Raw genomic sequence first — 25,037 nt, forward strand, 5'->3', positions numbered from 1 at the left:
GATGCATGTCCTCTTAAGGGCATCTATTTAGACACTGAAACTCCAAGGGTGTCTCACTTCCCCCCAAGCCACAAAATGCACCTCGAGCTGAACTCTGCACCTATGTGTAATTGGGATGTTATACATTTCATCATCTGACTTGGGAGGCTTAGTACTACTTAGAGATAAATATGTATCAATCCAAGGGCAGCATTAAGTCATTTTAGCTTAAATCACCACATTTTGGAAGGAGTTATGTCTATAGCAATAGGGCAACGATAGTGAAAGTGTCTCTGTACTCAACTCAGCCTTCTGAGGTAATATACAGGAGTGAAAGTAAAGCCTTGTGTTGTATAAAAACTGTTCCAGTTTGACTCGTGGTATGATTTAATTAAACCAGTGAAAACCGTGCTGTACATACTTGCACTTAGCTTAAATAAATTTCTTAATAGAGTTAAGCTAAGCAACAATAGACCACTCTTTAAATTGCTGTAAACCCCTCTGTAGATACACTAATATTGTTTTGAAACATTCAAGTTAAACCAGTGCAACTTTCTCATATTGACAAGACACCATTCACTTATGCCATTCAGTACTGTGTATGTCTACCACAGATGCTAGTGTGTGTGTTAACTGCTTATTCTCCCTCCTACTAAAATAAAAATTCAAACTTTTATTTATACAAAACCTTCATTTATAGTTGAATAATAGGGGGGGAGGAAACTCCATATTGCATACATAACATACTTAAGATTTTTTTTTCTTAACACTTAGTTGCTAGTGAACACTACATGTGACAGGTTTAAAAACTGACAGCAGTTAGACCAATCCCAAGATTCCTACTGGCTTCAGCAGTAGCAGAGACAGGCCAGCACTGAGCATTTTTGGAAATCCCATCCTTGATATTCTACAGGTTTAATAAAACAAAATGTTGAAAGAGAAATGTTACTTGCTACTGTAGGTTGAAGAAAGATTCCAAACAGTCTCTTCAGCTTACTAAGATCAAACCACTGCCTCTTAAATAGCATGGTAGCTATTTTGGCTTCACCATTTGTCAATTTGATAATCCCTATACAAAGTTTTAATACCACTCATCTGGATAATGAATAGGCCTGCAGCTTCAGAGTTTGTGCACATTTAGGCACATCTCCATGAATACAGTGTATTCCTGTTATGTATCATCAATATCTGTAGTATTGTCATTATCACTTGCTACAAGAACCTCTCTGTTCTCATAGGTCCAGAAGCCATTCAGATCAATTAAAATGCTAGTAACAGTGTCTCCTTGGCTACTGTTGATTAAGTCTTGAAGGGAGATCTTGTATGGATCCTTAGGCTTCACCATATCAAAGATTTCATCCTAAGAAAGGAAAACCATAGAATTAAAAGGCACATTTATAAGCAAAATAGTGATTACTTTATCTACAGCATGTACGGAATGATCATTTGGGCAGTCTATGCCCCCCACTCATGAAGATTTGATCTAAAATAAGATTGCATCTTAAGTACAGAGTTGGTAGCTGAGTACACTGCCCTTCTAGTAAAGGTCTTACTCAGCCAGAGAGGCAGTATGGTGGGCTCAGAAAGGTAGCCTGAAGCCCTGCCTCTTTAAAAAACTACAACAAAATGCAAAGAAATCAGTTAAATCCCTACCTAATGTTATGGAATTTTCTCTTCATTAAACATGAGTCACTTGCAGTATTTCAAGACTTCTGAAACTAAATAGGGAACTGCTAGCTAATATTATGTTAGAATGGTATCAATAAGATGTAGTATGCTTTTAGTTACTGACAGTTCTCGAGGTAGAGCTATTTGATTTCTTTATCGGCAAGATAAACTTCCAATTATTGTCAAGCATCTAAAACCAAAGGCGAGGCTCCATTTGTGCTTATTGTAGGTACTTGCATCAGAAAAATCTAAGAGAAGTTGAGTACTAAAAACTTTGCTTTCAGCATAATTACAGTTTAGAATGAAGGGGAATTTCCAAAGTCACATTACTAACGAGCTAACTTTGCCATGCTATAAAAAAATGATGATTTAACACCCCACAAATACCCAGTGGCTACAATACTGTGCAAGTAAAATTTCAAATCTGTTTAACTCAAAAATTCCAGTTATGCACACACTTTACTTTCTATATTTAGGGAAAGCTAACCTTGACATCTTGAAAAGAAACTGGTTCTTGTCCATGGATTTTCATTTGTTCCTGAATAGCCTATAGGAAAAGAAAAGCTCAGTTTCAGAGCAGTAGAAACCTAAGAAACAAAACTGATAATTTAGTGTTCTACAGCTGCTCACTATTAGATTTAAAAAAAATATTTTTAATTGTCTAAAAGAGACCAGGTGGGTCAGATCTTTTATTGGACCAACTTCTAGTGGTCAGAGACAAGCTTTCAAGCCCCACAGAGCTCTTCTTCAGGTCAAAAGCTTGTCTGTCTCTCCAACAGAAGTTGGTCCGATAAAAGATATTACTTCACCCACCTTTACTCTCTAATATCCGGGGACCAACACAGCTATACTACATATTTAAAGAAAGAGATGTGAACCGGAGTGGCTGCAACCCATCCTTCCTTCTATGACTAGAGTGAGCAATCCAAATGATTAAAGCAACTGGAATTCTATCATCCACAAAGGCAGGATTAGATTAAGGTCGATCACTATGGGTATGTCTACACTGCGATTGGAAGCATGCACAGCAGAAGAAATGCAACTGGATAAATAGACATATGCTAGCTCTGTCTGAGCTAGTCTGGTAAAAATAGTATTGTGGCCATTGCAGCACAGGTGGCAGCATAGGCTAGCCACTCAACAAGTACCAGCCACCTAATGCTGGGTTGGTAGCCTGTGCCGCAACATCCACACTGCTATTTTTAGCATGCTAGTTCAAGCAGAGCTAGTGCAAGTCTGTTCACCCAGACAGGGAGACATGCTCCCTGATCCAGTGTAAACATACCCTATATGCCTGGGCCCTCAGCGTCTGGAGTGACATGATGAGCTCAGTCTTAACTTTCATTTTAAAAAAAAAAAGTTTCTAACCCTCACAGATGCAACAAAAACATTGAAAATGTGACCCAAGTGTAATTGAGGCCTGCCTAGTCTGCAGATAGCCTAAAAGTGTGAAGTTCCCCATTCATCTTAGCTACGAAAGCACCTATCACGCAAATGAGGGACATGGCTGAGGCAGGATCACAGGGGCCCCAATCCTGAAGGCCCCAGATTGCCTTAATTTGGTCCTGCACAAAGGCCACACTGCTAGTGACCTGGTAAGAGCACACGTAGGACATGTCCACATTTGAAATGCTAGAGCTGCACCTCTGCAGCTGGGCTGTTGTAGTGCTTCAGTATGGACACTATCTATGCTGACAGCAAGGGTTCTCCCTTTGGCATAGGTGATCCATCTTCCCAAGACGAAGTAGCTAAATCGACAGAAGAATTCTTCCATTGACTTAGCATTGTCTACACTGGGGCTCAGGTTTGCTTAACTATACCACTCAGGGGTGTGGATTTTTCCTGAGCAACATAGTCATGCTGACTTAACTCTTAGTGTAGAACAGGCCTTAATATTTTTCTCTGTAGCCCACTTTGATAAACGTAAGACAATAGATTTACTGCTGTGGATAAGAAAGACCAATTCAAAGTTTGATACTGACAATTGAAGGGCATTACTGACATTATTGCAAAAGCAGGGAGTGACCTGTATGGAGAAAGGGTGCAGATGACCACACAACCTAATAAAAATTTATTGTATTTATGTAGGATTTCTGAATACTAGATGTACTCCAATTGCCTGCCACCCTTCATTACAGAGGTGACTGCATTATAGTGGTACTGTACAAAGATTATATAGTTTGTAAAGTGTTTTGGGACAAAGGGTGTTACATAAACTATTATGCTGATTTAAATGTTTAGCTTCCACAGCAAAAAATACAACCGGTTCTGTATTAACTGAATGAAACCTTGCAGATTAAAGAAATGAATAATCTGAACAAAAAGCAATTTTGCAGTGTAAAATGTATTTGAACTTAACATCACGTGGAACTACACCCTAGCACAGCTAATTTGAAGCAAAACACAGGTTTTTATTCTCTAGATTTTTTATTAGACAAAATTTGAGATAGCACTATACCTATTAAATTTAGAAACTCAGTGAATAAAGACAGTAATTCCTTGCCATAGGGGAGATTTCAACTGAGGCACAGAACATGTTTCATTCACTACATAATTTTGTCCAAACATTAGAGTGGATCTATGTAAATTATACAGTAGGGGGAAAAAAATAATCAGAAGATGAAGGACCGATCAATGTCTGTGACAGAGTTCTGTATCTATTTTCTATAGCAAGCTACTTTGAAAGATGGAACCTGGATTCTGGTTGGTTAAAATAATGCACAGCAGTAGCTAAACTAAACCACAAGATGGGAAGGGAAAGTCAGAATCTTTGTACAACGCACTAACAAATTTAGTAAGTTAACTAAATGAAGCCATACAACATGGTGATATCCTACCCAACAGTTAGCAACAGAAAACACATGGCACCAATAGGTTGAGGGAGTTCAACTTAAGGGCCTCATCAGATGTCCCCTGAAGTCAAGGAGAGTCTTTCCACTGATTTCAATAGGCATTGGATCAGACAGTGAGGACAGAGAACATGGTGCACGGACTAGCAAAGAATGCCAATTCATGCAGATTTACCTTGTGAAATTGGAAATCATGCTTTATGCAATTTAAGAACTACTATAAGTGGTTTTCTGTCAAAACTGTCACCAAATTCTTTTATTACAATTCTATGGCACCACCAGCAACAAGCCAATACTGAAGTGAACCTGTTTCACGCTCTGTACAGAATACAGCTCAGGCTGGATTCTGTACCAGCACCGCACTTACTGAAAAAGCTTTGAAACTGTTCCAGTGTTTATTTGGAAGACTTCTGTTGAAAGATCATGCTTTTCCAGAATGATATAACTGAAGTCACCATCAGTAAAGGCTTTTTGTTTAATAGACAGGAGGTTTATTATTGAACAACAGCAAAGGGCATAAGACTATAAATAAGACTTTATGAGCCATATCTGAATGCTTAATGAACTGAATGAATATGTACTTGTTCTTGATTTGGTTAGTGCAGGCTTGAGTACAGTGAAATGCAATTGATTTTAGAATCTTGGTACAAAATACCATGTGCAGATAAAGTTAGAATCACAAATATTTTTAGTTATCTGACACAACTGTTGCTGAAGAAGGATCTTATGCCTGAGAACAGGATCAGGCAAATAATTCCCTTTGACATCAATCAAAGCTAGGACTGACCCCCAAGCTATCAACACCAAAAATAATTGATAACTTTTCTTACTTACAGTCTATTTTCTGCAAATATAGGCACTGCATAAGTTTTCAAGGAGATTCAACCATGTGGAAAGATTGAAGGGAGAGTTGCAAGCCAAAGGGAGATAAAGTTACAGAAAAGTAAATTTGGAATTAGAGTAATTTTAATGACTTTTTTTTAATGGAAGCTTAACTATGGGAACCTTCCTCACAGCTAAATATTGAGAAAAATATTTATGATTCACAGAGCCTAAGAAAGTGCAATGAGTTATTAGTGTGCAATCTTGAAATGCTAGTTAATAAATGAAATGCTTGAAAATGCAAGTTAATAAACACAGGTCTGTCAGTTGGCATCACAGAGACTTTGTGGGATAATAAACATGACTGGAATATTGGTACAGAAGAGTACAGCTTGCTCAGGAAGGACAGGCAGGGGAATAAAGGGAGGAGGTGTTGCCTTATATATTAAAAATGTATATGCTTGGACTGAGGTTGAGATGGAAATAGGAGACAGACTTGTTGAAAGTCTCTGGATAAGGATAAAAGGGGTAAAAAACAAGGGTGATGTCATGGTAGGGGTCTACTACAGACCACCTAACTAAGAAGAAGAGGTGGAGGAGGGTTTTTTAAAACAACTAACAAAATCATCCAAAGCACATGACTTGATGGTGATGGGTAAGGCTCCGTGTTTGTCATGGAGGTCACGGAAATCATGGATTCCATGATTTCTGCAGCAGCCCTGTGTAGCTGGCCCAGGAGCCACCTGAGCAGCTCAGGCAGCCCCCAGGTCAGTCACACTAGCTGCTCCTGGGGAAGTCTTGGGGCCCCCTGCCTCCCAGCAGCAGGAGTTTGGGGGGGGGAGGGGTTCCTTCCTTGCTCCATATGCTGCCTCTGCTGACAGCTGGGCACCGCCCCCGCAATGCTTCCCGAGGCTGCGCCCCCCTCCCCAGCACCTGCGGCACCTCCCAAGTCCTCCCCCTCAGTTTTAGTTAGGGGTATTTTTAGTAAAAGTCATGGACAGGTCACGGGCCGTGAATTTTTATTTACTGCCCGTGACCTGTCCATGACTTTTACCAAAAATACCCGTGACTAAAACGTATCCTTAGTGATGGGGGACTTCAACTACCAGGCATCTGTTGGGAAAATAATACAGCAGGGCAAAGACTATCCAACAAGTTCTTGGAATATATTGGAGACAATTTTTTATTTCAGAAGGTGGAGAAAGCTACTAAGGGAGAGGCTGTTCTAGATTTGATTTTGACAAATAGGGAAGAACTGGTAGAGAATTTAAAAGTGAAAGGTAGCCTAAGTGAAAGTGATCATGAAATGGTAGAGTTCATTATTCTAAGTAGGAGGGAAAACAGCAACTTTATAGGTAAGTTCCCCTGGGAAGCAAGTTTAAGGGGAAAAACAGTTCAAGAGAGTTGGCAGTTTTTCAAAGCCACATTATTAAGGGCACAAGAGCAAACTATCCCACTGCGTAGGAAAGATAGGAAGTATGGCAAGAGACCACGATGGCTTAACTAGGACATATTCAATGATCTAACTCAAAGAAGAGTCCTACATAAAGTGGAAACGAGGTCAAATTACGAAGGATGAATATAAACAAATAACACAGGTATGTAGGGACAAAATTAGAAAGACCAAGGCACAAAATGAAATTAAACTCGCTAGAGACATAAAGGGTAACAAGAAAACATTCTTGAAATACATTAGAAGCAAGAGGAAGACCAAGGACAAGGTAGGCCCATTACTCAATGAGGGGGGAAAAACAATAACAGAAAATGTGGAAAAGGCGGAAGTGCTAAATGACTTTTTTGTTTTGGTTTAATCACAAAGGTTAGCAGCGATTGGATGACTAACATAGTTAATGACAGTGAAAACGAGGTAGGATCAGAGGCTAATATAGGGAAAGAACAAGTTAAAAATTATTTAGACAAGTTAGATGTCTTCAAGTCACCAGGGCCTGATGAAATACATCCTAGAATACTCAAGCAACTGACTGAGGAGATATCTGAGCCATTAGTGATTATCTTTGAAAAGTCATGGAAGACTGGAGAAGGGCAAATATATTGCCAATCTATAAAAAGGAGAATAAGGACAACCTGGGGAATTACAGACCAGTCAGCTTAACTCCAGTACCCTGAAAGATAATGGAGCAAATCGTTAAGCAATCAATTTGCAAATACCCAGAAGATAATAAAGTGTTAAGTAAGAGTCAGCATGGATTTGTCAAGAACAAATTGTGTCAAACCAACCTAATCTTAGGGTTGGAAGAGACCTCAGGAGGTCATCTAGTCCAACCCCCTGCTCAAAGCAGGACCAATACTAACTAAATCATCCCAGCCAGGGCTTTGTCAAGCCAAGCCTTAAAAACCTCTAAGGATGGAGATTCCACCACCTCCCTAGGTAACCCATTCCAGTGCTTCACCACCCTCCTAGTGAAATAGTGTTTCCTAATATCCAACCTAGACCTCCCACACTGCAACTGGAGACCACTGCTCCTTGTTCTGTCATCTGCCACCACTCAGAACAGCTGAGTTCCATCCTCTTTGGAACCCCACTTCAGGTAGTTGAAGGCTGCTATCAAATCCCCCCTCACTCTTCTCTTCTGCAGACTACACAAGCCCAGTTCCCTCAGCCTCTCCTTGTAAGTCATGAGCCCCAGCCTCCTAATCATTTTCGTGCCCTCCTAATAGCTTTCTTTGACAGGGTAACAAGCCTCGTGGACAGGAAGCAGTAGATGTGGTATATCTTGACTTTAGGAAGGCTTTTGATACTGTCTCGCATGACCTTCTCATAAACAAACTAGGAAGATACAACCTAGATGTAACTACTATAAGGTGGGTGCATAACTGGTTGGAAAATTGTTCCCAGAGAGTAGTGATCAGTGGTTCACAGTCAAGCTGGAAGGGCATAATGAGCGGGGTCCCACAGGGATCGGTTCTGGCTCTGGTTCTGTTCAATATCTTCAGTGATTTTGATAATGGCATAGAGAGTACACTCATAAAGTTTGAGGATGATAACAAGCTGGGAGGGGTTGCAAGTGCTTTGGAGGATAGAATTAAAATTCCAAATGATCTGGACAAACTGGAGAAATGGTCCGAAGTAAACAGGATGAAATTCAATAAGGACAAATGCAGAGTACTCCACTTAGGAAGGAACAATCAGTTGCACACATACAAAATGGGAAATGACTGCCTAGGAAGGAGTACTACAGAAAGGGATGTGGGGGGTCATAGTGGATCACAAGCTAAATATGAGTCAACAGCGTAACGCTGTTGCAAAAAAAGCAAACATTGTCCTGGGATGTATTAACAGGAGTATGAGACATGAGAAGTAATTCTTCTGCTCTACTCCGCGCTGATTAGGCCTCAACTGGAGTACTGTGTCCAGTTCTGGGCGCCACATTTCAGGAAAGATGTGGACAAATTGGAGCAAATCCAGATAAGAGTAACAAAAATGATTAAAGGTCTAGAAAACATGACCAAGGAGGGAAGATTGAAAAAATTGGGTTTGTTTAGTCTGGAGAAGAGAAGATTGAGGGGGGACATGATAACAGTTTTCAAGTACATAAAAGGTTGTTACAAGGAAGAGGGAGAAAAATTATTCTCCTTAACCTCTGAGGATAGGATAAGAAGCAATGGGCTTAAATTGCAGAAAGGGAAGTTTAGGTTGGATATTAGGAAAACTTCCTAATTGTCAGGGTGGTTAAGCACTAGAATAAATTGCCTAGGGAGGTTGTGGAATCTCCATAATTGGAGATTTTTAAAATCAAGTTAGAGAAACACCTGTCAGGGATGGTCTAGATAATACTTAGTCCTGCCATGAGTGCCGAGGACTGGACTAGATGACCTCTCGAGGTCCTTTCCAATCCTATGATTCTGTGATCTGCACATTAAATATAAAATCCCTTAAGTGACTGCAGAGAACTACCATTGCATTTTCTATTACTTATAATGAATTTTGAATCCTCTGAGGCACTGAAACTCTGTTTATTAAGAAATTAAGACCATCCCATACAGTTGTCTTTATTTTTTTACCTTGTAAGTACGTCTTCATTATACAGCAATTTCAACTATTGGAAAACCAAAATTATTTTCTATTGATTTATATTAAATAAAAGCAGTTTAGTTTCTAATGTAGGAAAGATGTTGAAAATGCCTTTTGAATTCTTTCCAAGTTTTAGAATGTGGGGTTTTAACATTTTAAATCTTTTTTCAAGTTGACAAAAACCTCACAGTGGGCATAGGTAATTTAAAGTGACCCCCTGCAGATTTGGAAATAGAAGCACAGAGACTATAACAACACACATATAGAGACTTACCCTAAAGAAATAATTCAGGGAAAAAACATTCAGGTATCCTTTGTTCTCTATATCAAGCAGTTTGAAAATATATTGTAGAGCTGCAGGTTCCTTTCTGTTTTCTAATGCAAGCACAAAGTCCAGGTAGGTCTTATAGTCCTAAAAGCAAATACAATCATGATTATTACAGTCATCTTTTTAAATTGATTTTGCAAGCAGGAACATTGTAATTGGTGGCTATTTCACTGCAGGGTAGCAGTTAGGTTTTTTTGGAAGACGACAACATGAAACAGAAAATAGTTGCTGCCACTGAAGTGAATGGAGGAGTTTGTTTCTATGATTTACTGAGGCAGCATACCCATACTTTTTCACTGACATTTTATTTGTAAACTAAGGAGTCTGTCCAGAAATCCAAATGAAACAGACTATATACATTTAAACAATACTTGCTTATTACATCCTTAGATTGCCAAGCATAGTCCAGTTGGCTGAGATGGGAACCATATGACAAGATAGTTTCCACAAATTTCCTCCACTTCTAGTTAATAGTTTATAGCACTAAAATATTGATAGACTTGCCATTGGCTGAGAGTGGGCCACATGACCAATGGACCTAAAACACAGGACTCTCAGAACAGGGTAACTAATGCTGCAGGACTTATAGGACCAAACAGACCCTAGGTTGAGACATTAAATATAGTAGAATTTGGATCATACTTTCTTTTTTTTCTGTTAGTGCCACTGCTTTGGTTTCTTGATCACAATGCAACAATTAACTATAGCTACCTACATACGTTACATATACACTGTATTTCTATGTATTCATCACAACCCTATCCACATTAGCTTAAAATTGGAGCCCCAGAACACAGACCGCTAGGGTGAACTCACAATTAACTATATTTGCATTTTATAAACCATCTCAACATAAACACAATGAACAGTGATACACTATAAATGAAGTGTTTCATGATAAAACAATATACACATACGTTTTCACTGATTGTCTTTGTCCATCCTAAGTCTTTAGTTTTAGTTTATAGGCTCCTCACTATTCACTCTCATAGCTGTAGGAGGCACACAGCAAAACCACCACAGTCTTCTGTCTCACATTAACTTCACAATGAGGTTTATTATTTAACTAGCTGCTGGATCAGCTCTCTAATGAACATTGTTCAGTTACTTGCCATTTGGATTTCATTCTTTGTTTAAAGAGAGAGAGCCAAAATCATTCGAGAAACATTCCTGCTTCTCCACATTTAGTTAACATTACTTCCTTCAGTTATTGGAGAGGAAAATTTATACTGGATTATCTTGGTTTGTTACAATGGTACCTCATCTCCTTTCACTAAAATATACTGGAATAACACATGCTTTTTGGTAATAATCAGATAATTATATTTTCTAAGCTTCTGCTCTGTTCTATTTGCAGAAGCAGGTACTAAATAAAATAGTCATATTACTTTAATTTGTTCTTTGATTTAAAGATAATGCATATGCTAATATATCTATCATAGTTTTAGAACAGAACTTGCACATTGGAGTGCAAGCTAGAGATACACGATTACCATTTCTCCATCATAAGTCAGACATTCCTGGAAGACACGATCTAAAAATATATTGGTCAGAGTCCCTGTTCCATAGCGGGATAGTTCCTCTTTGCTGAGCATACCATTGTGATCTTTGTCAAGATTTAAATACTGGCCTAGGAAAAAAAAATAGACTGAAAATACAATAAAATCTCCCTACATCATAGAAGAACTAAATTTTAATGTGACAACACACAGGAGTGCCAAGTTCATTTAATATATTTCACATTCTTTTGGATTAAATGTATAAGTAAAGTTATTAAATTACAATGTTCTAACTCCGTTAGAATATTTATAGTGCACCCTAAGCATATACAGAATGTAGAAAGACAAGGTCCCTGCCCCAAGACACTAACAGCATAAGTCAGATGAAGATGGTACATGGAATAGAACAAGCCTCAGAACAGAAATGGAGAGCAACACTGTAAGGAAGTTTAGTGGCAAAAGTGGTTTTAAAGAAGGAATGATAGGTGATTGGCACTCAAGGAGGTGGTTGTTTCTGGCGTAAAGAAGAGATGCACAGATAAGAGTGGGAAGGGACATAGGCAGCAGTTAGGACAGAAGGTAGGGAAGAGTCTAAGGAGCATGAAGAGAGATGTAAGGGATAATGAATTTGAGGACCAAAATCATGAACATGATGCAGAAGGTGAGAGGGATGTAGTGAAAAGTGGAGGAAGCAGGAGAGGAAGATTATCTAAGCAGTGGGGTTTTACACAGATATGGGGACACAGAGGAAAGGTAATACTGAGTCTCTGACTAAATTATGCAAACTAGTGAATACAAATGACTGTGCATGTAAGAACATACCGTAAACCCTCAATGCAGACGGAGCAGAAAACCAATTTGTTTCTTGACTTTCTTTAGAAAGTTCTTCATCCCTTAACTAAATGAAAAGGAAGCGTACAGTTAGAATTCAGGAAGTGCAAAGTGAAATAACAAAACATGTCAAGAGATTTTTACCTCCAATAAGTCATCCAGAAAGCTGCAAGCTAAAATATCTTGTATCTTTATCTTGCCTGCGGGAAAAGAAAAAAAAAAATATGTAACACGGTCACCTAGTTACATATCAACCTGGCCTTACTCACTTGAGAGGTTCCATTTACTTTAGTGGTACTGAGTAAATAAGGTTACCAGGATTGGGTCCTAAAGATTACCAGGAAAAACAATGCAAACGTTTTATCAATTATGCTTCCTAACCCCTCAAAAAGAGAATCAATAAAAAAGCTTATCACACAGACACAAGTTAAACCGTTAAATTTAAGAATCAAACACAAGTCATTTTTAAAAAAATACAAATTAGCTGTTACAGTCACAGTGTAAAACAAAGCCTGACATTTGTAAACTGTGTCTCAGTTCAAAAAGGAATCATTATGGAATTACACAATTTTAAAGACAGGAAGTTAGGATCAAAATTATGAGTGTTTATTACAGAGTCACAAGTGAAACAACTAGTGTTTGTCCATTTGTGAAAGTTATACGCCAGGTCTATAACGAAAACTTTTAACAGGACAGTAACATTGGTTGGGTGTGATTTTTTTCTTTAATACAACATTTTTTATACTTGTAAAAGGCCTAATGTAGGCGTAGTTTTAGTGGCAAAACAGTGGTTTTGCCAAAACAGCTTATTTTATTCAGTGAACTGGTATATGCTATACCAGCAAAAGCACTCTTTTGATGGTGTAAGCTCTGTCTACACTAGGAGGGTTTGCTGGTATAGCTATACCACAAACCTTTTCTAGTGTAGACTAGGCCAGAGATACTCAAAAATCCAACCAAGGAGAGGTATATCAGGCTGACAGTAAGATCTCTGGTTTGTGTTTTATGAAAAGAATTACTTGACAGAATACCATCAGAGCTGAGGTATTTGTTGTGCTGCACTTAACTGTAGTAGGGATTAATATAAAGCTAATCCTAGTTCATTTACTTTTGCAGCAATATGGCCCAACATATTATTTTTAATTTCTAAGCAAGTAGTCTGGAGTACAACACTGAGGTGGTATTTCATTAGGACCCGTTCTGACTCTGATCCTGCAATCTGATCCGTGCAGACAGACCATTAAACTCATGCAGAACCCCGTAATCTTCAGTGGAGTTCAGTCCGCACAGATCAGATTGCAGGATTGGGGCCTATGAAAATATTTGTACAATGTTATGAAGATAGAAACAATTTCAGTATTCATATTTTAAAAGTAAAAACATTTCCACATATGTTTGAGAGTTTGAAAACATGAATTTACCTGTTCTGAGAGGGTCTAAAAAGAAGAAGAACTTTCTAACCGCAGTGCAGACATAGAACGAGTAAAATGATTTTTCTAAACCATCCAACTGTGGCAAAGTAGGGATAAGTTCCAAAATATAATTTTCTAAATCCTACAAAATTAAAAAAGGAAAGAAAATATGCTTTGAGATTATAAACATTGCCATTGTTCAATTTAAATTAATTGTTTAAATTATTCTTTTGATTTACAAGTTTTATTTGTTGAAAATATCCTGCAGCAATATCACTGTACTGCTTGAGTTATTTAATTACCTAAAACCTCTCCCTTTCTTCCCATTTTTAAACCTGAGTTTGACCAATGATGATCTCTTCCTCTACAAATTTCAGAAATTTACTGCACCTAGTAAATTAGATGGTATTTTCAATAATTAGAGACTAATTAAAACCTCTATTCAGATAGCTTACACCATTGCCAGTAAAAGTGACAGGAGAAGAGCATGTGACAGTACAGGAGCAGTTTTTTTGGTGTCAAAATTAAAAGACACCAGGAGCAACAGGAAGAATAGAGGGTGCTGAGACAGCGCTCCCTCATATGATGAAACACACATTTCTGTACACTTGAGGTTGTTTCTTCAAGATGAGCACCATGTAAAATGCATACCTGGCATTGTGACTGGCACTGGTCCATTAGTAAAATGGGGGGGAGGGGGAAATACATGTGAATATGTGGTAAACCAAATCTTTACCGAATGCCAGTGCACAATTATGGGGTCTGGATGTTCTTTTTGCTTAATATTCGATCACAGATTTGATTTGATTTTTTAAGACTGCTACATGTGTAAAGATAAAATAATCTGAAGAGCATCTTCAGCTTTTACATCATCTCTTTATCAATAAATATAATAGAATATCAATTATCTGAAATCTTAGTATTCAAACCTCCCTAATGAACTTCCAGTATGTCTCCCAAACTAGCGATTCTCTTGCCATTAAATCTCTATTACTCTGTATAAGCTCCTCTTTATCCAAACAATTTTGGTGTCACCCAAGATGTATGGACTATTGGGATCTTACTCTAATGTAGAAACATTAAAGTACAAGTCACCTTTATCCTCTCTGTTGATTTAAGCTACCCCAGATAAAGCACATTAAATTTACCAAGTGGGCAGTACTTACTGATTCTCTGAGGTAACCCTGTCCTGCCACATCATATAAACTGAGGCCTATTCTTGTCTGGTGAAGCCATACTGTAAAAAAGGATTTAGAATCAAGATACAGGATCCTTTTTTTGGGCAAAGAATAAATACTTAGTTAACACAGAGTTAAAGTTGACTGATAGTGCCTTGTACCCCTTCCAAACGTCAAATGCACCTATACTTAATCCTCTGAAAACTAGGAATTACAAGATATACACCAATTCTGCCCCACAACCTTTACCCTACCACCCAGCATTAACAAGAGTCACTGGGGATATACTGTAAGTATGTTTCAGCCAAGGTTGCCCCACATGCAAATATGAGGAATGAATAAGTAAATGTGCCATTTTATGTGGTGTGTTGTGTCCCATGGAATTGTATTCTCTAATTTATCGGCATGTACTTATTACTCCTGAGGGAATTCTGTGCCAAAAAATTAAAAATGTGTTTTTGAGTGATGGGTTTGATGAAAAATCTCAGCTCAGTTAACAAGGGCGTGTGCATCATCCTCCACACATTGAGGGAGGGGCGGACTGGGTAATAAATTCATACTGGTCAAGTTTTGACCAGGGCAGGATGGTACAGATCCAGGTCCTAGGCTGGGGAGCTGTGGGTATTTTGGCTGGAGCCTATCTATTGTTGGTTCATGCAGTGACTGGCAGCGTATCCATGAACGCAGCTGGGTGTGACCCCGTCAGCGGATGTTGGTGTGAGCACAAGCTTGGAGGGCTTTGCAGCTTGTCACAACATCACAGTGCGAGAGGGAACCCAGGTTGCTAGAATAGAAGGCTCAGGTGTACCCCACTTCCAGGTGGCACCCTGGAGGGGACAGTCACAGGGATATGGCTCAAAGTGGGCAGAGTTACGACTGCAGTATGCCTGAATGGTGTGTGCCTGAACTCTGTGTTTCCTGGTTTGCAGAGGTTTAAGTATACGTGCATTTGATGTTCTGAAAGGATACAAGGTTCTGCAGGTCAACCTTAACTCTGTGTAAATGAAGTTTTTGGGCAGTGAATTTCTCTTGGTTTTTGAGGAAGTGGTGTTAGTAAGGAAGGTATGATTCAGGGGCACGAGGAGGCTTCCTGGGAACACCTCCCTACTATTCAGATACCACTTCTGCCCTCCTCCTGGCTCCTCCATGCTCTCAGTAGGGCTGGGAAGGTATGGGGAGAAAGGAAAGTTGTACCTGATGGGCTGTGAGGAGCACATCTACCAGCTGGAAGCAGTAAGGCAGAGTGGAGGGGAGTTCCAGATTCCACTCTGGGGGCTAATGTAAGGGGAAGGTGCTCTGCACAATCTTCTGCAACATAGGAGTGCAGAGGTGTGAAGGATTCATTCTTCTTAATAAGACACTTTCAGATTAATCAGAATATTCCCTGGAGAAGAATATAGCTTGACACAATAGCTTTGAGAGGTGTGAACTGATCTATTCACAAGAGGGTGCCACACAGACAACCTGCTTACACCGAAGTTGTAATGGAAGAAACCCCAAACTAACAAAAAAAGCTTGTTGCGGAACTCAGGGCTGGTCTACACTAGAAGTGCTACTGATGCAGCTGCGCCACTGTAGCACATATAGTGAAGACGCTCTATGCCAACAGGAGACCTCTCATCACAAAGCCACCTCCACAAGAGGTGGTAGCTATATTGGCGAGAGAAGCTGACACATCTCTGTCCTCACTGGCGCTTAGGTCAGTGGCTTACTCACACCCCAGAACAACATAAGTTATACTGACATACGTGGTAATGTGTACAAGCCCTCGGTTGCTTAAAGAAAAGCATAAGGCATCTTAAATAGTTACGCATTCACTAGTTTTCCTTGTGTGGTGTCAAATCTGCAACAGTAACTTGGAACAGTCTTAGCAGGAAGGCAAGGTGTGAGTAAGCAGGAAGGCAAATGACTTTCAAAAGCTTTATTTCAAAGCCATAAGGAACCTGCTATTGATATTTCAGGAGTCTGAATCTTTTTTCCTATAAAACAATACTCAGGAAAAAAAGGTGGAACAGGAAAACAGGATTTGTAATCTAAGGGCCAGATATTGCTCCTGTTGAAGAGAACTGCAAGTGTCCTGTTAGACTTCAGCAGATGCAGGGCCATACACTAGGAATATAATACAACTTAAATACTCCTGAAAATAAAATGATCTTCAATATCACAGAAGAAATATCAACTCACCTTTTCTCATCACATAATTGAAGAACTGCATGATAGATATCCTTCCATAGGGATCATTGTGGAGTAATTTAGCAAAGACTTTTGCTGTAAAGAACTGCCTATGAAACACAAGAACGACAACACTAAGGCTTTGTCTACACTAAAGGCTTGAAATGTGACAGTTTCAATCTAGACACTACCTATGGAATGAATTCTTCCATCAACCTAGTGCCGTCTACACTAGGGGTTAGGTCATCTTAACTAGGTCGCTCAGGGGTGTGGATTTTGCACACCCCTGAGTGACATAGCTGGGTCGATCTAACTTTTTACTGTAGACCAGGCCTCAGACTGTGCAAACCTAACATAATGACACCAGTTGACTGGCTGATCCAGCTACAGTATATAAAACAACTAACATTCTTCTGAATATTATTTCATGACAGGATAGGATATGTTATTTTTCTGGAAGTGGATAAAAATAATAGAAGACACTGGGCCAGATCTTAATCTCAGTCATGCTATCCAGGTGCCTCAGAAAATCTGTAACATGAATGAATTGCACAAGCAAAGTAAGAGATTTTAAGAGAGATGCGCAGTGCCATACAATGGATATAAGAGATCAGAAAATGAACCAGAATTTTCAGAGGTGCGTGGTTTTCTACAACAAAAACAAAATATAAAATGTAATGTCCTGATACTGCAGTCGCTCCCTGTCCAATTTTCCTCATTGGTTTAAAGAGCAGTTTCCCACATTATAATATCAAACCCCTTGTTTCTATTTACAGAAAGTAAACTATGCACCACTTAACTAGGACAGCTCAGATTTAAGTTCAATAATGAACAGCATCAACTGCTGCTTAGTGGAGATGCCTTCTGATGATTTAATGGTCTTTTGTGTAGTTAAAAGTTAAATCTATTTATCCTAGTTAAATCTATTTATCCTTTTAGCAGCTTCCAAGTCCTTTTGACTAGGATGATGTATGAAGAAACTGTATGAACTGCCTGACTACTACTGCTCCTGACTATTTGTTTGCTCCTGCCAAACCAAGCAAACTAACTGGGCTGCTATGCTGGGTGTAAAAGAGAGGCTTCTGACACTGGAGAGGCACCATGTGAGCTCTGCAGTTTCCTGGACAGTAGCATTACTATTAGAATGGTATTTCTGTTTATAAGAACTTTCTCTTAATTAAAATGAAACAGGATCTACCAGGGGCATCTCAATCAAAAGGATCCTACCATGTCTGACATTAACTTTTTTGTAGGGGTGCAAATTGAAGAGTCCAGTGACAATTTTCTTATATAATACCATTTGCTCACCCTTAATTAAACTTCCTATAACTTTAAACAGTTACATAGCTTATAGCATTATGATCTTAAATAGCTGTTTAACTTTAGTAAGCATGAACTAGATGAAGGAGCCTTACTTGCACTTGGGTCCAGCTTTCTCACCAACTTTCAAGAAGCTCTCATAATTGATCATTGCTTCCTCCCCAACCATAGGTGGTGTCTGATGTTTGTCCAGCAGAAACCATAAATTCTTAAAGGGGATTTAGATTTGGTTAGGGAAATATCACATAACAAATGTTAACATGCTCAGACAGGTTACTCATATCTAGGGCTCTTTGTCTGTCAAGATCGCGGAAGTCACGGATTTTGTGACTTTCCACGACCTCCATGACTTCTGCAGGGGCCAGTGTGGCTGACCCCAAGGCCGCCAAAGCAGCTAGCTCCAGGGCCAGCTGCTCAGGTGGCCCTTGGGACAGCCACACCAGCCACTGCTGGAGAGGCCCCAGGGACAGCCACTGCTCCGGCGGACCCCGGCAGTGGTCCTGGGGCAGATGGAGCAGCCGCGATCTGCGGCCCCCAGCAGCTGGTGCCACTGGACCCTTACCCACCCACTCCTATAATAGACCCATAACCTCTGGCTGAGTTACTGAAATCCTCAAATCATGGTTTAAAGACTTAATGTTACAGAGAATCCACCACTTACACTAGTTTAAACCTGCAAGTGACTTGTGCCCCATGCTGCAGAGGAAGGCGAAAACCCACTAGGGTCTCTGCCAATCTGACTCAGGGGAAAATTCCTTCTCGACCCCAAATATGGTGATCAGTTAGACCCTGAGCACATGGGCAAGACCCAGCAGCCAGACAACTGGGAAAGAATTCTCTATAGTAACTCAGATCCCTCCCCATCTTCTGTCCCATCACCAGCCATTGGAGATATTTGTGGCTCGCAGTCGCAGACCAGTTACATGCGATTGTAGTCTCATCAGACCATCCCCTCCATAAATTTACCAAGCTCAGTCTTGAAGCCAGTTAGTTTTCTTGCCCCCTCTGCTGCCCTTGGAAGGCTGTTCCAGAACTTCACTCCAACTCAACTCCGATGGTTAGATTAAGAAATGATACATTCTTAGTGCCTTCTTACCTGCAGCTCTTCATTATCTAACAGCTCTCTACTTTTTCTCTGTAGAAAGACTGCTCTAGATTCTTCTCTTAATTTCTGCAGTAAGACTTCATCCTCAGCTGGTAGCTAAAAATATCACAATGTTATTATTTGTATTGCATTCCTTAAGCCCCAATCATGATCAGGGTCCTGTTTTGCTAGGTGTTCTACAAGCACATCAGAATACAAGTTTCTGTCTTACAAAGAGTTTACAGTCTAATCTGTAACAATATGCAATCTACCAAAAAATAGGACAGAAGGAAGGGGTATGTTTTTATCGTGTATTATATACATCCTAAATATTTCCATAGTGATATTATAAACTTTGTAATATGAACTGGAATTATGTTTGCTATGGAGCCAAAACCACTGCAAGATCTTAGTTTCTGATCTCATGAAAAACAAACAACTGCAAAATGTCTCAAGTCACTGTCTCCTATTACTTCTTGGTTTATAGCCCAACTTTGATTGATGCATAAAAATACCTTTTCATATCTTTTGCATGGTATAACTATTGCCAAACATCTGACACTGAACAATATCCTGGTCAATGTAACCTAAAATCCTTAATATAGTTCCTGTGAATTTACAAGCATTTTCAATGTGTAAATTTCATATTGCTGCTTCATTAAGTACTTTTGCAAACAGTACCCTCAGACGTATGCCATGGATGTTACTAGACCCTGAGGATGTATGGGATGTCAGTGCAATCTATATTTCAGTAAGAGCATCTTCAATCCCCAGCAATACTGTAATTAGGAAGATACTATTTTATATAATGGATACATATGTGAAAAAGTAGATCAAAATAGTTTGTACTGATTACTTAAAGGTCTAGGACAGAGAATTCTATTTTTATTGTAAGGTTAATAATTCTTATTTCATTTTCTGGTAACTTTTTCCCCCCTGCTTTCAAGTTTATTACCTTTGGTAGGAAAAAAAGTATTAATTACTACTTTGCATTGAAGAGTCTGATTTTTTTTTTCAAATAATGAAGGGCTTCAAGAAAACTAACACAAATGCAAGGCTGACATGAGCATTCTATGCTATAATACGAAGGGCTACTGTCAAAAAAACACGGCTCTGGACTGACCACTGGTTTCTTTCTTACAGAGGTGAAGTGCTTGACCAACTCCTTCTGTTGGATAATATAAGCAACAACTCTACCCTTAGTCTACAAGACCAGTGACCCATCCTTTTGGCAAAATGAGTATCTTATTCATGGCTAATGAGACAGGAATGCAGAAAATAAAATAGAAAAGGTGGTTTCCAGATCACAGGGCTTGATATGACATTGTCATAGGGAGAAAGCGCTCAATCATTCATCCAAGAAAGGTTGGGAAGTGTAGAGAAAAAAAATCACACAATAGGCTGTTGTGACAAATGTATAACTATTGTCAAACTAATTGTGTGACACCTTCTGCAAATGCTCAGGAAACTAGATAGGACTTCACGATACTGGCATTCCAGGGTCATGAATTGCGTGTAAAGGTTGGAAAAGATGGGAAGTAGGCTTTCAAGTTTTGAAAAGAGAGAAAATACATATTTTATGTTGCTCAATGGCTAACGCAATTAACCAATTGTCTACAGCATTAGCAAACTATTTCATGGGTTAATAAGATCCTCCTCAGCAGCTGTATGAGATTCATTAAATCCACAACTAGAAGTGAAAAACACTCACAACACAGCTCTCACAAATTCTGACCCAATGTAGCTTTTACTACTAAAATACCAGTATTAAATAGGTAAAGATTTTCTGCTTTGAGTGGTATATTCTTAGGTTTAAGTAGCTCTCGATATACCACTTACCCTGTAATAAAACCGTGGTATATTCATGTAGGATGTATTAACGCTTTTTCTTCCTCCTTTCCATTCCATGTAGTATTTTGTAAACAACTCCATTTCTTCATCCTTTAGCTCTTGTTCACTTTTTTTAGCTGCTTAACACAGAACAGAATATCTTACATTTTACCCCCAGGTAGACTGATTTTAACTAAGTGTTCGGTTAAAGGAAATCCATTTTGCTTTTATATAATTGCATTTTTTAACCACCAGTGTCACTATAATCTGTATAATCCGCAGAGGGCATCAAGTAAAAAGCATAAATGCCTGGAAAACAGCAGGCATACATCATGTTTGTCTGCTCCCTAAAGGCTTGCAGAAGACCCTCTCCGCTAACACCATGTGGTCGGAAAGCTTTGAGTGGAGGAGGGCAGGGCTGTGGCTGGCAAAGACAGGGAGCAGCAAGTTCTCTGGTGCTAAGTGTTTAAATGTAATTCTGCTACAGCACTGAGTCACCTCTGAGTCTTAATATGCATTCACAAGGGAGGCCTTTGTGGCAACATGACTCCCTCAAGAGTAGCACTACTACTGGATGAAGCAAAGTAGGTGCAGGCTCCTACCATAGATGACCCAGAATCTGTGTGGCTGGCTTGGAGCCCAATTTCCCTGCATATGCACACGTTCCTTAGGGTTTCAGGATCCTGTTTGTTTCATCATAAAGTGAAAGTCAAGGTTCTTGTGGTTTTTTCCCCTCACAGGAATAGTGCATGTTCTACATCTGCATTTAGCATAACTTTCTGCACATATCTAACTAAAGACTAATGAAAGCTTAGCAGTTGCTAAAACATATTTATATTAATTTAATCTATAATTTTTGCATTTACTATTTGTAGAAATTATAGATTAACTATCATGAAAAACTTGGCTTCAACCCCCACTTGTCTTTTGGGCTAGGACTATTTCTCCCTCTCTCTTCATGTCATTAATTGAAGAGAAATTACTGCTGTACATTGCACATGTATTTCTTTTTAATTAAAGTTTGTGTAGAACTAAGGGGGCTCCACTCCATTCCCATGCAGTATTTAAGCAAAGTTCAAAGTGTCAGAAACTATCTCTGGACATGTCTAAGTAATTGCTAATAAAGTGGTAAAATCTGATCTTTGAAGAAAACTGTAAGAATACCAACCTCCTCACTAATGTGAATTGGAAATAAAAAGCACTACATTTTATTCAGTTACAACTAAATAAAAGTACAAATTACTACACATTTATTTGAATTTATTCTTAATACAAAAGGTATGCAAATATACTAATTAGGCACTAAGATACCACAGCAAGGGGCTGGGTATATGTGCCTGAATACATTAGATAGGCATATCTCCTTGTCTATCAAAGATACCAACCAAGCTGAGGTCCTTGATATAAACAAAGGTTTGTCACTATTGTTCTAAAGCTGATTCTGTGGCCGTAAAAGCCTGCAAGTTGTTCCTGGGATTCATGCAATAGTTCAAGCTACTTTCTACTTGGGGCCAAGTGTTTTTTTGAAAGTCATTTCTTTAGCTTGCATCAGTCAATGATATGGTATCGATTTCACTGTACACACTTTAACAGTATATTGTGGTGGGGAGAGAAAGAAAACATTACAAGCATACAGTGCAGACCCAAAAGCACTTGGACTTGGAATTTGCCTTCCCATCACCCTAGCACGCTCTGTCACTAACATGCAAGGTAAAACATCCTATGGGTTGCATCATTTTCAGCAGGAATGTTTTATGTGTCAAAGACGAGAGGGCTTTTTTAAACGCACAGAGCTGAAATGCGGTATGTGTGAGACCTTAGCTCTAGCTCCAGGTGTGGGCCTCGCAGTCCTGGAGGCATCTAATAAACTGGTTAGTCTCTAAGGTGCCACTAGTACTCCTTTTCTTTTTGCAAATACAGACTAACACGGCTGTTACTCTGAAACCTGTCAAACGGGCACAGAGAGCTCCAGTGGGGCTACACTAGACCTTCAGATGTGGTAGGTAGCAAATGTTAGCTAATGCCACACCCTAGACGAGGCCTGTGTGACCTCACCCCGATCTGCAGGGATCGGGCTCCAGGGCCTGTTCAGGCTTTACCCCTACCCCCACTGAGGCAGCCTACCGGGGCGGGACTGGCACCTACTAGTCACGGTGGTTTGTCACAAGGACGCCCGTCTGCACAGGGCGCTGGGCTCACGGCACTGAGGGCCCGAACAGAGACAGTTTGGGAGCGGCTGGTTCCAGGGCAGGGCCAGGCTGTCAGCACAGCCCCTGAGCTCCGCGCTGGATCGAGCCTAAGTCAGAGCCAGAGACGCTGCCGCCCTCTCTCTGCGGGACCCCGCCGCCTCTGCGCCCCCCTTCCCGCTCGCTCTATGTTTCCCGCGCACTCACGGCCGGTGCAGGCGGCCAGCCGGCCCCGCAACGCCTGCTTCCACTCCATGCCCCACAACGCCCCGCCCCAACGGCCACACAGCCGGGTTACTGTTCCTCCGCCATCTAACCACCATGCTAGGTGCGGGTACGAAGCTGCTAAGGGCCCTGGCAATTACTTCCGACGCCTGCGACCTCTCCCACACACTTCCTACGTCCCCGGCCGACTAAAGCGACTGGCGCTGACACCCTGCCCGTAACCAATATGGCGGCCACGGCCAACTAAGGCCGCTTTACTGCGCTCTGCTCTCATTGGATCCCTGTGATCACATGCGACACACGAGCACGCAGTCTGGACAGCGCTGAGCCTCATACAGAGCCCTGATTGGCGGAGGGACCGTGGACAGAGAGCAAGTCCAGAGGAAAAGCTCTTCCCTGTGTAGAGCGACTGGCCGGCGCGGCTCCGCCATTACGTGACCCGCCCCCTGCGGCGATGAGTGGCATCCTCCAGAGCCGCTCCGCGCTGCGATACTGACACCGGCGGCGCCTCGCCTGAGACTGGTCCGCATGGGGAAGGCAGAAAAGGCATGGCCCGCAATTGGACCACAGAGACTACGTCCCCCGCCCCGGTACGTGCTGCGCGCCCTGTACAGGCAGCCGGGTTGCACTGCATGCTGGGAGCTGCAGTTTTCAGCGTGCGGGCAGCGGTCGGCACGGGGGCCAGAGCACGTGAGGTGTGCGCTGCAGCGAACCGTCGCCCCGCTGCCAGGGGTTGGTGGCTCCCACGGGCTCCCGCTGAGTCCAAAGGAGGCCGCTGCCTGCGCTCTGGCTCTGGATGCGGCTGAGCCGGCCCAGCTTGTGCGGGGGGTCTTAGCCCCGCGGCTCACTGCAGCGGCTCGGAGCGCACGTCCCGGGGGGCAGCGATCCTCTCCCAGGTCTGCGGAGAGGACGCGCACGTTGTGCTGTTGCCACAGGCCCAAGCACTCAGCCCTCACTAGTCAGGCCCAGATACTGTGAGACTGGCTTGTCAGCGTGAGGTTGGAAACGTGCAGAGCTGCTGGAGTTAGGAAGTTAGTGCTGTGATGGTTTTGCCTTTGGGTGCCCAGGCTTCACATTTTCCAGCTAGTCTCTATAATCGTGCTGGCTAGAAGCTTTTTTTAAAAGTGAAAGCTGAATCCCTTGCCTAATTACACAGTGGGGGCTTTAAGACATACGCCAAATAGTGTGAAACTTGTGATAAAAATCACAAGAGTTGGCAACAAAGGTCTCTCACAAGGATCCTTTCTGCCTCCTCCAAAGGCATAAGAACAGTCATAATGGGTCAAACTAGTGGTCCATCTAGCACCAGTATCCTGTCTTGACCGGGGCCAATGCCAGGTGCTTCAGAGGGAATGAACAGAACAGGTAATCATCAAATGATGCATCCCCTGTTGCCCATTCTGACCCACACACCCCTTCTCTTATGGTTACATTTGCTGGATCCCAGCTATCACTATCCTTTGTGTACTTTTTAGGAAATAATAGCTTACTGGGAGGTGCCCATATTAAAAAACTTGCTTGCAGAATGGTATTGTCTCCCTCCTGAGCTATGGTTATCACTGGGAAAGCAGGTTTTGTTTAAATGGTGAGAAAAATTAATCGTCCTTTATGTTTGCAGCAT

The 25,037-nt window shown here is 40.8% G+C and overlaps 2 protein-coding genes across 4 annotated transcripts in view; one reads left to right on the forward strand and one right to left on the reverse strand.

Annotated features, from left to right (window-relative positions):
• Positions 1 to 632: 632 nt before the first annotated feature.
• PPP2R3C (protein phosphatase 2 regulatory subunit B''gamma) lies at positions 633 to 23,616 on the reverse strand. 2 transcript variants are annotated; one of them, XM_084632006.1, is made up of 14 exons: positions 23,399 to 23,616; positions 21,015 to 21,142; positions 19,188 to 19,292; positions 18,187 to 18,299; positions 16,784 to 16,881; positions 15,794 to 15,907; positions 14,588 to 14,658; positions 13,431 to 13,563; positions 12,154 to 12,209; positions 12,001 to 12,076; positions 11,173 to 11,309; positions 9,626 to 9,763; positions 2,135 to 2,194; positions 633 to 1,339 (listed from the first exon to the last, which is right to left on the reverse strand). In XM_084632006.1, exons 1-14 carry the CDS (start codon positions 23,445 to 23,447, stop codon positions 1,151 to 1,153), a joined length of 1,467 nt encoding a protein of 488 aa, XP_084488132.1. In that variant the 5' UTR covers positions 23,448 to 23,616; the 3' UTR covers positions 633 to 1,150. The 2 variants fall into 2 exon arrangements, with proteins under 2 accessions (XP_084488132.1, XP_084488133.1); XM_084632007.1 differs by lacking the exon at positions 15,794 to 15,907 and having other exon boundaries at positions 23,399 to 23,608.
• A 258-nt stretch (positions 23,617 to 23,874) lies between these two features.
• Positions 23,875 to 25,037, forward strand: part of PRORP (protein only RNase P catalytic subunit) — a 107,134-nt gene continuing 105,971 nt past the window's right edge. The window contains exon 1 of one of the 2 annotated variants that reach the window (XM_084632004.1): positions 23,875 to 24,006. The gene's annotated coding sequence lies outside the window, so the exon portion shown is untranslated. Of the gene's footprint in view, positions 24,007 to 24,102; positions 24,782 to 25,037 lie in introns of those variants that run through there. The other variant, XM_084632005.1, reaches the window with a different exon arrangement.

Source organism: Lepidochelys olivacea (genome assembly GCF_965140295.1).
Source record: "Lepidochelys olivacea isolate rLepOli2 genome assembly, chromosome: 6".
NCBI classification, from domain to species: domain Eukaryota; kingdom Metazoa; phylum Chordata; order Testudines; family Cheloniidae; genus Lepidochelys; species Lepidochelys olivacea.